Source organism: Rattus norvegicus, chromosome 3 (assembly GCF_021556685.1).
Source record: "Rattus norvegicus strain SHRSP/BbbUtx chromosome 3, alternate assembly SHRSP_T2T, whole genome shotgun sequence".
In the NCBI taxonomy this organism is placed as follows: Eukaryota; Metazoa; Chordata; class Mammalia; order Rodentia; family Muridae; genus Rattus; species Rattus norvegicus.
The window spans coordinates 168,708,863-168,723,956 of record NC_141536.1 but is presented as its reverse complement, the minus strand read 5'-3'; the positions used below and the strand labels follow the sequence as shown (position 1 = coordinate 168,723,956).

Sequence of the window (15,094 nt, the reverse complement as noted above, 5' to 3'; positions counted from 1 at the left end):
CTGGGATAGGGGGACGAAGGGGGTGTCAGGTCAGGGAGGGGGAGGAGGAGGGGTCAGGGCGGGGAAGGGGGAGGGAGGGAAGGGGAAGGGGGGATCCAGACAGGCATCAGATATTCCCAAGCTCAGCTACCCGAGTTTTCCTGCACAGATAAGAGGACAACATGCCCATCATTCCACACTCCACATTCCCAGTGGGCAGGCATCTGATCTCCCTCTGCAGCCAGATAGTGACAAACTGGTTCTGCGAATGAGGACCCGGATAACTGCTTCACTGCAGGCTGACTAGGGAAACTAGGTCACTGAGTTCCTGGCTTGGAGCTGTCTTTCCAGAGGTCACCCTGCCACTGCTCAGCAGGTGCTGAATAGGCTCTCTTGGGTCCCTTTCCCCAAGTCCCACACCAATGGAGGGAGAAGCATGCCAAGCCCAAGCAGGTTGGCCAGGAGTTTTGACAAGAGCCACCTTCATCACAGACCGAGCCCAGGAAACAGCTCAGTCCTGGAAGGGATGTGCCCTGCAGGGTGGTGAGTGAACGGTGGTGGGTCATGATGTTCTGGGATGGCTGTCAGGAGCGAAGAGCAGCCTTGTCCAGCACTTCAAAAAAAGTCTTACTGTGGGACATCAAAGACAGCCTGCAGCCCAAAGCAGTCAGGGTGCAGAGGAAAGTAATCAGAAATTGGGGCTGGGGAGGTGCTTAGGAACCTGCACTTGATGTTCAAGCATAAGGATTTGAGTTCAGCTTTGCGCAGTGGCAGTATCGTAGCCAATGAGGTTTATCCAAGGTGCGATTATTGCTAAAAGGATTTGAGTTCAATCTACAGATCCATAGGAGAAACGGGTAGGCATGGGGTTACACATGTGATCTCTGTGCTGCACAGAAAAAGGCAGGGGGGCTCCCAGGACTTGCTGGCTATCCAGCCTTACCCGAATGGTGAGTTCCAGACCAACTAGAGATCCTCCCAATGTCACTCAGGGTTGTCCCTTGGCCTCCACAGGCACACAGACACAGACACAGACACACACACACACACACAGACACACACACACAGAGGGGGGAGGGAGGGAGGGAGGGGGAGAGGGAGAGAGAGAGAGAGAGCGCGCAAACCTGCCAGCCTAACACACTAACACAGTTCTGTATCCAAGGAAAACGTCCCTGCAGATGCAACAAATAAAGACGTTTTTAGACAAACTAACCAGCTATAGGCTGAGAGAAATTATCACCGTCAGCTTGTGCTGAGCAAGTGCTGACACCGTCCAGGAGGAAGGAAACTGATGCCAGATGGGTCTACAGAAGAGGAAAAAAAGAGCCCGATTCAAAAAATATCAAGTAATGCAAAAGGCTGCCTTGTGAGTTCTTGTTTGTTTGTTTTTCGTTGTTTTTTGAGACAGATGATGTCCCTCTGACTAACCTGGAACTTGCTGTGTGTAAGCTAGACTGGTTTTGAACTTACAGAGGTCACCTGCCTCTGCCTTACAGAGTAAGAGAGACCTATGGTCCACGTGGCTCTGACCTCTTCCTGAAGCCTGTCTTCCTGTGCCTGATGCACCCTTACTGGCACAGACCCTCAGGAACCGAGGGACGCCCTAACTACATCAGCCATCACAGGTCAGGGAGAGAGGGTCCCACCTTCACCCTCTTTTTGATCAGCACCAGCTATCTTCCTGGCCATGTTTCTGCTGCTCCTGGAGGCTCAGAGCCCACAATCTGGTCTCAACCACAAAACGCCAAAGACACCCAACTACTGGGCTCCTGCTGCCTAAAAACCTCACCTGTGTGTGGGCGTGATGGCATAGGCCTTTAATCCCAGCACTTGGGAAGCAGAGACAGGAGGATCTCTCTGAGTTTGAGGCCAGCCTGGTCTACAGATTGAGTTCTAGGACAAGTAGGGCTACACAGAGAAACTCTGTCTCAGAAAAACAAAAGACAAAGCAAAACAAATGAACGGCAATAAAAAATAATAATAAAATAAAACTTCACCTGTAACTGGACAGAACAACACAAGATCAGGGGCATACTGCCCCCTGGAGGCCAGAACAGGAACTTTCCAAATCTGCAACATCAACCTCCCATACAGGCTTCTAGAAGGATCAAAATCTGTCATCCCACAGATCTACAATCCCTCCCAGGTAAAGCCACTACTTCTGCCTTCTAGGATGCTCAACAGGGGACTAAGGCCCAGGTGGCCTTCTGAGGATGCTCTCAGTTCTTGCTTAGGAAGCCTGCTTGGAGCAGGATCATGTCAGACTTCCAGGGCTGGGATAGGGAATACTGTACAGGGTCTACCATCCTGCTCGCGAGACAGCAGTGGTAAGGACCTTTCTCCAAGGCACGCCTTCCATGGCCTCTTCAACAGGCAAGCCTCTACTGAAGGCTCCAGGGGGGAGGAGTGCAGAGGCAGACTTTTCTGTTACTGTGATAAAACACCACAGCCAAGGAAACTTCTGGAAGAAAAGCCTTATTGGGCTTGTGATTCCAAAGGGATAATAGTATATGGTGGTGGAATAGAGGTGACTGGAGCAGCAGCTGAGAGCTCACATCTCACACCACAAATTGCAGAGCAAGTATTCACATGCTTACGTGGGACAGCCTACTAAACGGCCAATCCACCTCACCCAGAAGTGACGCTGGTCCATCTGCTGTATGGGGCAAAGTGGTCACAGGCCAACTCAGGGAGGCTGTGAGAGGGGGCCTGGCCTTCAGGGAGTTTAGGGAAAAGCCTACCGTCCCTTAGGGTCAATGGAGTTTCAAACCTCAGCTCAACCAAGAACTAGGATACCTTACACAGCCCACCGCCCCACAGTAATACACGCCTTTAATCCCAGGAGATTGAAGCAAGCAGAGCTCTGAGTTCAAGGCCAGTCTGGGACAGAGCAAGTTTTAAATCCAGATGTGGTGGTGCATACCTTTAATCTAGGCCACACCTCCTGCTGGAGGTCACACACAAGGACACTGGAAGAAGAAAGACTCACTCTTCTTCACCTGCTTGCACTTACTTGCCAGCCCATCTGTTGGAACTCACTTCTTCAGGATTCCAGCTTATACAGAAGACCAGCCGAAACACCCAGCCTTGTGGGACTGAGCAAATACTTGCTTCCTGGACTTTCCATTCACAGCTGCCCATTCTTGGGTGGGTTTGACTGCAGCCTGTGAGTCATTCCAATAACTTCCCCATAAGTTCTGTGACTCCAGAGAGCCCTGACTAATACAACTCTTTATATGCCTAACCTGTTCCCAGTGGGAGCGGCATCCACCTCCCAAAGGGTATCCTCTCTGAGCAGCGTTTGGCCCCAAGGGTCATAGCTCAGGGAAGAGGCAGCACTCACCACAGGGAGGTTTTAGGCCCCTTAAGGGAAGAGTTAGTCAACCCCTCATTTTTGAGTAAAGACACTTGGGAAGTGAGGGTGAGAGATGAGTTGATAATGAAACGAAGTGGAAGCCCTGGAATCCCAGTGCCCTCATCTTCCACAGCCAACCTAATTCTCCTTGGAAGAACAGAAATAGACTCTGAGTGATATCCGCAAAAACGGTTTTCACAAATAGAGGGCTCAGCATACAGCGAAACATCCAGGCGAGGTGGGAAACAGTGCAGGCGGTAGGTAGCATCGGAAGCTGCAGAGACACATAAAACCAAATGAAAGTTTCTAGCACTGAATACAAATTACAGATCTAATAACACCTTTAAGGGCAAATTCACCTGAGGAGAGACTCAACAGTGAATGACAAAGAGGAACACAGAGGATGGACGGAGGGTTTCTGGAAGAAAGATCAAAGCATATGTACCAAGAACCCAGGAAGCAAGAGAACATGGGGTTAATGAAACAGTTAAGAGCTGGGTGTTAGTGTTGCATGTCTTAATTCCAGCACTTGGGAGGCAGAGGCAGGTGAGCTCAAGCCCAACCTTGTTTTGTCTACATAGTGAGTTCCAGGGAAGCCAGGGCTACACAGAGAAACCCTGTCTCGAACAGTAAACAAACAAACAACAATCAGTAAATAAATAGAGTTAACAAGATTTTCCAAAATCAACCCAAGTCAAATGCAACAAGGTGTGAATCCAAGAAGCCCACACACCTAAAAGGGACAGACAGGAAGGAAGGAAGGAAAAAAGGAAGGAAGGAAGGAAGGAAGGAAGAAGGAGGAAGAAGAAAAGGAAGGAGGAAGGAAGGAAGGAAGGAAGGAAGGAAGGAAGGAAGGAAGGAAGAGAATGCCTTTCTAGTCCCACACATGCATACATGAAGGGTCTAGAAACAGCACTCACAAACTGTCCAATAGGAAGCCAGGCAAACTGAGAATCAACTCTCCTAGATGCATCAAACTGCCATGGTCACAGTCTGATGACCATGCCCCACCAAACTAGAGAGACAAATCCCAGGACCCATATAACCTACTAGGGAAGATAGCCATGGTCAGGGCATGAGAAACTGCCTTTAACTGGCAAACTGCTGCAAGCTTTGCAGAGGACAGGCTAAAATAGACCACACTTTCCACTTGAATCTTCACAATGAACACAGGGGAAACATTCCCTCGTGCTTTAGGCACACATCACAGCGAGCAAGAGAAGAAAAAACCGTCAAAGATGGATTAACACATACAGACACTTAGTGCAAACGAAATCAGGAGATCTGGCAGGTGAACATGCAGAATAACCCTGCACTCTACAACTACAGAATCCTATGAAAATATAAGCTGGATATGTATAAGTGTGTATTCTGTAACTAACTAGAAACAGAGAGAACATAAGGATGTTATAGTTGCACACTACTAGGTATAGCATACTACATATATATATATATATAATCATACTATTCTGTAATGAACATATAAAGCAATGATACAATGTACAAAACATTAACAGAAACTGATCCCATGGGATAGAGGTCAGAAACACGTTTCTGGAACACAGGGGGTTGTAGGGTAATAGTGTTCTTCTGAAAATGGAAAATACCAAGAGTGAATCTCACATAGGCATAACACATTCATAACATGACAATGTAGGCCCACCAATAAAAGCAAATGCCTCTCACTAATACAGACCACGGGGTAACTGTAGAGTAGAGACGACACATCAGTAACACTGTAATTCCTTATCTATTTTTCTGCACACTGAAACTGCCCTGAAAAGAATACAATGTATTACATTTTTTCCTATTGAATTTATACATGCTGGGCCTAAAGCACTCCTGAACAAAAACAAGTCAAGCAACCTTATTAATGTCTTCAAAGAATAGATTCTCAGACTAACCTCCATGCCTACAGCAGAATAGCTTTGGGGAGGACTCCACTTTGTCTTGTTATCTGTTGGTTTGTGTGTGCGTTTTGTTTTGATTACATAATAAGGCTTTATTATCACTCTCTCAGAATCTAGTGGATAAACACATAGCAAATATGAACTAAGTGCTTGCTGACAGGAACCTGATATGAATGTCTGTCTCCTGAGAAGCTCTGCCAGAGCTCAGAGGCTTGCAGCAAACCATCAGACTGAGCATCCCAGTGGAGGAGTTAGGGAAAGGGCTGAAGGAGCTGAAGGGGTTTGCAACCCCATAGGAAGAACAACAATATCAACCAACCAGACCCCCCAGAGCTCCCAGGGACTAAATCACCAACCAGAGAGTACACATGGAGGAACCCAAGGCTCCAGCTGCATATGTAGCAGAGGATGGCGTTGTCTGGCATCAGTAGAAGGAGAAGCCCTTGGTCCTGTGAAAGCTCATTTCCCCAGTGTAGAGAAATGCCAGGGTGTTGAGATGGGAGTGGGTGAGTGGGAGGGGGGACATCCTCATAGAAACATGGGGAGGGGAAATGGGAGAGGGGGAAACTGGGAAAGGGAATAACATTTGAAATATCCAATAAAAAAAGAAATATGAACTAAGTTGGGCATGGAAGCAGCAAAGGGTTATAATCAGGAGTTCTCAGCAAGTCTAGAGAACAGAGTGGGACCCTGTCTCAAAAGCGGGGGGTGGGGGTGAACTTAGGAAATGAATGGAATATCTTGCTTGGATGTGAATGGCTCTTCTCCAACATGCACACACTCTTTGCGGTTTAAACACAAGGCATATTTTCCAAAATTGACCACACCCTGGAAGAAAGGAAGTCTCAATTCCATTCAATAAAATTACCATTCCGAGAGCCGTGTTCACTGACCACAGGGTGATTCAATTAGAAAGGGGTAAGAAGGGAAACCGCACATACATTCACGTGCCTGTGTGTTTATCCAAGATGTCCACGGTTGACATCTGCCAAGATCGTACTGTGGGATGCAGTGGTGGCCAAACCTAGATGCAGCAGTGTGGCTGTGAGATCAGAGGTCTGAATCTATCATTGTTCCCAGTCCTCTGCAAGCATGGGTCTGAGGAAGCTTATCCTTTGGGGCAGGGGAAGTGTCCAAAAGGCTTCCAGGAGGAGAAGAAATAACTCAGCTCAACTCTGGGAGGCAAAGGGTGCTTACAGCTGAGTCTTTGGTGCCATAATCAGGGTCAGTGCTGCCTCCCCATGTCTGCCTGGTGGGTAGAGACATGAGGGACCTAAAATGTTATTCTTATGGAGTAAAAGCTGTCTTCTGGGAAAGAAGAATGCTGAAATATGGGGGAAAAGTAACTACATTAGGATTGAAGCAAAACCCTGTGCCTCCTCTCTCACAACCCTGGGGAATCACTCTAGAGAACACCCCTCAGCTTAACAGTGCAGAGCAGAACTCCACAAGCCCAGCACAGAGACTGAGTCAGCGGTGCAGGCCTGGGATGGGAGGTGAGAATATCAGAAGGAGAATCCAGTAGGATGAGGGAGAGGCTGTCCTGAGGTTAGTTAGGGTAATGGCTGTGTATCCCAGAATATGACTGCTGAAAGTCTTTGAACTGAATGTTCTACATGAACGAGTTGCACATTGTACAAATTATGTCTGGGTAAACTTGTTTAAAACACAGCTGTAATGTCATGCATTACATTTGTGTGTGCAGTATGTGTGATAGTGTGTGTGTGAGCATGTGTGCGTGAGCATAAGTGTGTGTGAGCATAAGTGTGTGTGAGCATAAGTGTGTGTGAGCATAAGTGTGTGTGAGCACGGGTGTGTGTGAGAGAGCATGTGTGTATGTAAGTGTATGTGAGAGAGTATTGTGTGTGAGAGAGCATGTTTGTGTGTGAGCATGTGTGTGTGAGGGTGTGTGTGTGAGCATTTGTGTGTAATCATGTGTGTGTAAGTATGTGTGTGGGCATAGGTGTGTGTAAGCATGGGTGTGTAAGCATGTGTGTGACATAGGTGTGTATGAGCTTGGATGTGAGTGAGCATGTGTGTCTGTGAAAGAGAGTATGTGTTTATGTAAGTATGTGTGAGAGAGTATTGTGTGTGAGAGCATGTGTGTATATGAGTATGTGTGTGTGAGCATGTGTTTGAGCATGTGTGTGTGAACATGTGTGTGAGCATGTGTGTGTGAACATGTGTGTGTGGGCCTAGGTGTGTGTGAGCATGTGTGTGTGAGACAGCATGTGTGTATGTAAGTATGTGTATGAGAGAGTATTCTGTGTGTGAGCATGTGTATATGTGTGTGAGCATGGATGTGTGTGTGTGAGCATGGGTGTGTATGTATGTGTGTGAGTGTGCATGAGAGAGCATGGGTGTGTGTGAGCACAGGTGTGTGTTAGCATGGGTGTGTGTGTGTGTGTGTGTGTGTGTCACAGTACCTGTATGGAATCAGATGACAACTCTCAGGACTCAGTTCTCTCTTTCTCATGTGGGTTCTAAGGATTGAACTCTGGTGATCAGGCTTATGAAGTGATCTTGCCAACCCTAAAAACATAAATAAGACATACACAGGACACTCCTGGTCACCTTGGGAAAGGCTAGCAGATGCTCCTATGAGGGAAGGGAGAATGGAGGGAAAGGGGACGAGGTCTTGTCAGTTCTCCTGCGGTGGATGGGTGAGTGTCCTTTGTGGAGCTTCTAACAAGAACCTGGGCAAAAACAAACAAACAAACAAACAAACAACAACAACAACAAACAAAAACAAAAACAAAAAAACAGAGCACAGGGCAAGACTTTTTTCCATGGTCCCTGTGGTGGTTTGAATAAGAATGGGTTCATATATTTGAAAGCTTAATCATCAGGGAGTGTTACCGCTAGAGAAAGGTTAGGAGGCGTGGCTTTGTTGGAATAGGCGTGGCTTTGTTGGAGTAGGTGAGGCCTTGTTGGGAGGAAGTGTCTACTGGGGATGGATGGGCTTTGAGGCTTCCAACAGGCCCAGCGTTTTATTCCTGCTGCCTGTGGATCCAAATGTAGAGCTCTCAGATACTCTCCAGCACCACATCTGCCCGTGTGCCTTCCTGCTTCTTGTCATGATAGTAATGGACTAAACTTCTGAAACGTAAGCAAGCTCCGACTAAACGCTTTCTTTTATAAGAGTTGCTTTGGTCATGGTGTCTTTTCACAGGAGAGTGCCCTGTGGGAAGCGAAAAGTCCATGCCCAGGGAGAATTTAAGGGCGTGTCCTGACATCCAAACAGTGGGGGTGGAGTTTCATCCAAAGTCTCAGGTCCATTTTAGCCTCAAAGAACAGCCAGACCATGCCGACTCTGAGTCAGAATGGGACTGTCCTGGTTCCAGTTCTATGAGCTATCTGTCCTAAGACCATTGTGTGTTACATAGAGGGCCCACATCTGTAACTGGAACGGAAACAGGTGGTCGGTGCAGAGCCCCATGCCCTCTGGGCGGATGAGAGGCAGCAAGAGCGCTGCCTTCTCAGCTGTGGTCCTACTCAGCCCTGGGATGCCTACAGCACCCAGCTCCAGCAAAGGAACGTTGGATGGGGGGTGAGGGGATTTCTCCACTTCCCACGTGAAACCACCAATCTGGAGAGGGCCTGAGAAGTTGCTTGTGCAATCTCCATACCATCCAGCAGGTGGCAGTGTGGCATCACAAAACCCTGCCTCGTAGCTCGCCTATTGCAAATCAGCTTGTGGTTTGGTTCCTTGGTTTTGACAGAATCTCGTATGTATCGCTCGCTGTCCTGAAACCCACTACGGAGACCAGGCTGGCCCTGAACTTAGAGACCCACCTGCCTCTGTTTGCCAAGTGCTGTGATAAAAGGCAAGTGTTCCACACCCAGACATCTTGCCTATTACAAACAAAGAGGTGGCAGGCTAACACGCCTATCCCCCCAACCCCCAAGTTTCTCCAACCTAGCCCTTCAGAGCTGTGATGAGTGCAACTGAATGTTCTTGATTAACCGGACATCTCAATTTCTTTTTCTAAGGCGTGATAAACAGGCTGGCAAAAAGCAATTTACAGAAAGAAGGGTTTTAGTTCATAGTTAGATGCACGGTATTGTGTGAGAAAATTGAGGTGGTGGGAACTTGAAGCAGATGACTACATCATATTCACGGCCAGAATAGGAGAGCAACTGATGCTCAAATCTCTTTCTTCATGTTTCTAAAGATTTATTTATTTTATGTATATGAAAGTACACTGTCTCTGTCTTCAGTCACACCAGAAGAGGGCGTCAGACCCACCATGTGGTTGCTGGGAATTGAACTCAGAACCTCTGGAAGACCAGTCAGTGCCCTTAACCGCTGAGCCATCATCTCTCCAGCCCCACTCCCTTCACTTTACACAGCCCAGGATCCCACCCCAGGGCACAGCAGACCTGCTTTCTCAGCTCTACTGTCAGGACCAAGATGTCCCCTATGGAAATGCCCAAAGTTCTACCTCTCGAGTGTTTGTAGATTCTGTCAAGCAGACAATGACCACTAATCATCTAACTAGAGCTCTCCTGGCTGAGCAGTTTAGAAAGCTCAATGCCCATTCCCTAACAGACTTGGCTCATAGCATCAACGCCAAGTCAATGGCAGTCATTGTTAAAGCCAAGCTTGAAGACCCACCTCATCCATGGCTGTGGCCCAGAGTTTAGTGCACCCTGCTGACACCCCACTCCTAACATTTCCACGTTCTCACAATGTCCTGTCGACATCACCCAAGAGCCTCAATTTAGCATGTCCACAGAGGTCATCCTGCTTCCACAGGCTGAGACCTGGATCCATCCAAACAGTGCACTCCCCCTAGTCTCCCACACTGCTTTGGTCAGACCCTGGACGTTCTACTGGACTAGAGCAGACACAGGCAAAGGTGTCCCTTGTCCCTCTTCTGTCCCACCTCTGCAGCTGTGGTCACTGGGGCAGTCTTAGAAATATCCTACCAGGATGTCTCCCTAAAGGCCATCCTCCCTGGCATCCCAGAAGGCAGACTCCCCTGAACAGTTTCCGGGGCTTGTGATGCTGGTGTGTGCCTCTCCATGTCTGCATCTCAATGCCCCCCTCCCTACTAATCCTCTTGTAGGTCTTGTCCCTTCCAGCTGCCTGAAGTGATCCACAGCCTCAGGATCCCAGTGGGGTCTCCACCAACTCCCACGAATACAGCTATCAACCCAGAGACAGGTACTTGGGAAAGGATTCGCAGAGACACCTCATCCTTTGAGCCAGGATGCCCTTCCAGGTGGTACTTCCTCTCCACAACAGAGCTAGTCATATGGTGAACTAGTTCTGGGCAGTCAAGAAGCTGTTGTCTGGTTTCTTCCTTTTCCTAGCCCAGAGCAAAGCCTGATGCTCCTTAAGCACATGTGTGTTTGTGTCTGTGTTCTTGCATACTGGAAATGGCAGGGAGCCCCTGGAACCTTCCAGAAAACACATGGCTCTCACCCACTCACATCACGAACATGCTACAGTCATCTATGCACTCTCTAAGAGTGCCCAACAATGGAATATTTTCTTTCCTAGTGAAACTCAGAGAACAGAGAAGCTAACAGGCACTGCCAAGGTCATACAGCATGGCCTTGTGGCCTCGTGAACCATTCTGCCTTGTGTTGGAAGCCAGGGTGACCCCATCTCTTACCATAGTGAAGAGAATCCACCTCTTGCTGAAACCACAGAGTCCTGGCAAGTTCACACCTTGTGGGGAAAGGCACTAAGCCCCTCAGCAGCCTTCATTTTTGGACCTTTAGTTGACAAATCGAAGGGCCAGCCTGCCGCCTGAAGGGCCAGCCTGCAGCTTGCAGCGACTCGTGTTCTCTAGGTAGAAAGGGAGCCTTCAACACGAGCCTGCCTCCTGTGGTACCAGAAACACAGCCTGCTCTGCCTTTCCTAACCTCAGAGAGTTTGAGCCTCCAATAGGGCGGAGGCTTTAGCTCCCACACCAAGAAAGATGAATCAGTGCCTACCTAGCACAGCCCGTGCTCCTGAGAGGGTGACAACATCGGAATCAGATATTCAGGAATAGTTGGGGCACAGGAAGCACCAGGATCTTGGCTACCTGTTGTGTGGGGAGGGGTCTGGGCTGGGACTGAGGCTTAAGCAGGTCAACCCCAGTTCCTCACTTACTAGAAGGGAACTGGATGCTACTACAGCGACCTCTGCGACCCCTGCTGGTCCCTCACTCCCCAACCCAAACTGAGAAAATCCATCATACTCTCCTCCCAGGACAAGACTGGAAATCCTTCACCTCAGAAGTCGAGGGAAACTTCTGTGTGTCCTAAGAAAAAGGTTCCAAACGCGGGAGCCACACTGGGACACACCTTCGTGTTGAGGCGATAGGCAGAGGGACCGAGGACCGGACGCCTACAGGAAGATGGTATAATTCAACCCGCAAGGCCGGGCCTCTGATCCGGAGAGATCCCGAGGAGAACCCGACTGGGAGCTCCCGCTCAGCGCTTAGATCCTGCGGATGGGGACCCAGAACAAGGCAAGACTGAAGCCAGTACCCGGGACCGGAGCTTTGGGAAGATGACCCCCTAGGAAAGAAGAGATGGTAGTTGAAGCGCCAAGAAGCATGCAAAGCGCCCTCAGGTCCGTGGCTCCCCTTCAGGCCTGTGGGTACGCGTAGAGGGTGGAGCGGGACTGGGAAGATGCGGGCAGCAGGTCCCCTCTGATTGGACAGCGCGAAGTCCCAGCGGGCGCCTCAGCTGCTTAAAAAACGAAGCCAATACGAGTGGGAGGTAGAGCGGCCCCGGCCGGCCACGCGCCTTGGTGAGGAGGCGCAGGAGGGGTGGCCGGCCGGAGAGGCCACGCGGAGGCCCGGGGACTGACAGACAGCCGGAAAGGTGGAAGTCCCCGCAGGGCAGTAAGCCGCACTGTTATAGCAGGCTCCCGGGGTCATGGCCGAGCTCAAGTCGCTGTCGGGGGACTCCTACCTGGCGCTCAGCCACGGCTACGCGGCGACCAGCCACGCCTACGCTGCGGCGCGCGGACCGGAGACGACACGCGGCTTCGGTGCATCGGGTCCTGGTGGCGACCTCCCCGCGGCGCCCGCTTCCCGCGTCCCCGCCGCGACTGTCGAGAGCAGCGGCGAGCAGAGCGGCGACGAGGACGAAGCCTTCGAGAGGCGGCGGCGGCGGCGAGGGCCCGGGGTCGCGGTGGACGCACGGCGGCGGCCCCGGGAGCAACGCTCGCTGAGGCTCAGCATCAACGCGCGCGAGCGGAGACGCATGCACGACCTGAACGACGCGCTGGACGGGCTGCGCGCAGTCATCCCCTACGCGCACAGCCCGTCGGTGCGCAAGCTCTCCAAAATCGCCACGCTTCTGCTAGCCAAGAACTACATCCTCATGCAGGCGCAGGCCTTGGAGGAGATGCGGCGCTTGGTGGCCTATCTCAACCAAGGCCAGAGCCTCGCGGCACCGGTGGCCGCCGCGCCTCTGACGCCCTTCGGTCAGGCAGCGGTTTACCCGTTCACGGCCGGCGCCGCACTCGGGCCCTGCCCGGACAAGTGTGCCACCTTCTCGGGATCTCCCTCGGCGCTTTGCAAACACTGTGGCGAGAAGCCCTGACGGCGCCAAGCCCCTTTGCAGCCGCCTTTCTATTTAGACTGTCTCCTGTCCTCGCTGGTGGGACCCTACGAGAAGACCATGGACTCCGCTTTCAGAACTGTTGGGTGCAGAATGCGAAACCCATCCTGGCAGAGCCAGAGACTTGGCGTTGGACTCTAAACCCAGCCACATCTACGGAGCTATCTCAGCTAAAAGAGGCCACGGGAAGGAACAGATAGTGGCTGGTCCCGCTTCTGACAAGTGACTCGGTCCAAAGCTTGAGGCGCAGGCACCGTGCACTGCGCTTGACCACAGCCTAGCATTGGGAATTGTCCTCTGCCCCAGTTCCTTCTAAGCCAATTTGCAGGGCCTTGCTCCAACTAGACGTGTTCCGCAGGACAGGTGTGGCCCCTCACCTCGGACCTCTGTCAGCTCCAAGATTCCAGACTCGACCGATGAGCAAGATTCCGCCGCGGTCCTTTAGAGAGGATGTGGAGGCAGACGCAGGAAGAACCCAGGAGGTGAGCTTTGCAACATTTTCCAAGTCTGAGCTTGCCTGCCCCGAGGCTCAGGAAACGCAAGCCGGCCTCAAAAGTCTATGGAAACATCCCTAAATAAGCCTGGACCGCCCAGCATCTGCCTCCTGTAGGCTGAGGTGGGCGTCACTTCATTCTGCTTGTCCCAACGGGACTGGTGGAGCCCTCACAACCTGCTCAGGGCTATTTGACCCTGGAGGGTCAGCCAAGGTCTCCAGTCTAGCTCCAGGGCCAACCAAGCCCCTCTGCACCAGTTCGGGAACTTCTGGAGGAAGCCGGGGTACCGGTGAGTACTCGGCGCTGGACTGCATGGGAACTAGTCGCTCACAAAATCGGACCGCAGCGCAGAATCCTGCCTCTGTACCTAGTCTGAGCCTTAGCCTGCGAGCCCCAGATGTTGCCTGGTTTTCGCTCTGTGGCCCTCAGCAGCTTCCGCCTCCATTTAACCAATTTTCTTGGCTTTCGTTCATGCAAAGCAAATCGGAAGAGGGCAACCGCTCAGCAAAGCGCCAGTCTATAGCGCTTAACTTTAATTAGTGCATTTGAAAAGGCCCTTTTGTACTTGCAAAATGACGTGTGTGATTAAGTCTTATTCATAAAGACGTATGCTTAATACTGGTTTCTGCTAATTCTCTATTTTTTATTTCTTAAATGTCTTTTCCCTCCCCTAAACTAATCTGCTTTGCACATTTCAAAACAGGCTGTTTTTCAAGTTCACTTAAGGTGAACACAAGTGTTCGCGCTGGGGTTATTACCCGTCATTATTTTTTAAAAATCCTTTATTTATATTTAGACCAGGGATAGTGTGCAGAATAAAGTATTTAAAGCTTATTTTATAAAAATAATATGATTAAATTTTAATATCAAATTAAATGTACATCTATGACTTGATTTATAATTTCAATCTTCAGACAGTGGTACTGGTTTAGGATCCTTTTTCTAGGGCCCCAAGAAATGTCTGAGATTTTAAAATGGATCCACACGCCATTAACAGATTCATGAGTTCATACGGGAAATGTGTACGAGTGTTGGGTGGAGACACACCAGTGATCCCAACCTGCAGGAGATGAAGACAGAGAGTGGGAATTCTGAGACCAGCCTGAGCAGCACAGTGAGACCCTCTCAAGAAAAGAAAAAGGTTAACTTTGAAATAGAAGGGGGGAAGAAAACACCTTCCAGTAGAATGAAAGCAGTTTTGGTTTTTTTTGTTTTTTTGTTTGTTTTTTTTTTCCGGAGCTGGGGACCGAACCCAGGGCCTTGTGCTTCCTAGGTAAGCACTCTACCACTGAGCTAAATCCCCAGCCCCATGAAAGCAGTTTTTAAAGAGCTGGGCGTGGTTCACGCTCCATCCTCAACAGGGCATGTGGAAATGGGAGAATGGTTTCAATTCTAGGTCAACCTGAACTAGATTTAGACTAAACAAAACAATAACAGCAACTCCCCCACCTCACAAAAAATAACTTTTTTACTATTTCACTAAAAAATGTGTCCAATTAGTAATCTTAAATAAAAGTTCAAATTAAATCAGAACACAGTTTGAAACTGCAAGCTGTTCTCCAAAAACATCATCAAAAAAAACGTGAGCATGGATAAGTGAGCAAAGGCGGGGTTTTCCAAGGTGAAACACCACAGCTTTCTCAATTGTGCCTATTAATAAAGCATCCTGGGCTTGCACAGCAAGCTTCCTGTTCTGAGGCCACAATCCACAGCCTCTGTGCTGGACGGCAAAGGCGCCTGTTGTGAGTGGCTCTTTTGAAACAGCTCAAGGGGACTCTGGTTGG

At 49.8% G+C, this 15,094-nt stretch overlaps 1 protein-coding gene and 1 pseudogene across 1 annotated transcript; both read left to right on the top strand.

Annotated features, from left to right (window-relative positions):
• The first annotated feature begins 735 nt into the window (after positions 1-735).
• On the top strand, positions 736-799 carry LOC134486520 (U4 spliceosomal RNA; annotated as a pseudogene).
• An 11,168-nt stretch (positions 800-11,967) lies between these two features.
• On the top strand, positions 11,968-14,182 carry Bhlhe23 (basic helix-loop-helix family, member e23). Its single transcript, NM_001109211.1, has one exon. The coding sequence runs from the start codon at positions 12,127-12,129 to the stop codon at positions 12,796-12,798; it is 672 nt and encodes a 223-aa protein (NP_001102681.1). The 5' UTR covers positions 11,968-12,126; the 3' UTR covers positions 12,799-14,182.
• The last annotated feature ends 912 nt before the right edge of the window (positions 14,183-15,094 follow it).

Excerpts from the sequence above, each read along its gene's own strand:
- Bhlhe23 (NM_001109211.1), top strand. The coding sequence starts at position 12,127 with ATGGCCGAGCTCAAGTCGCTGTCGGGGGACTCCTACCTGGCGCTCAGC.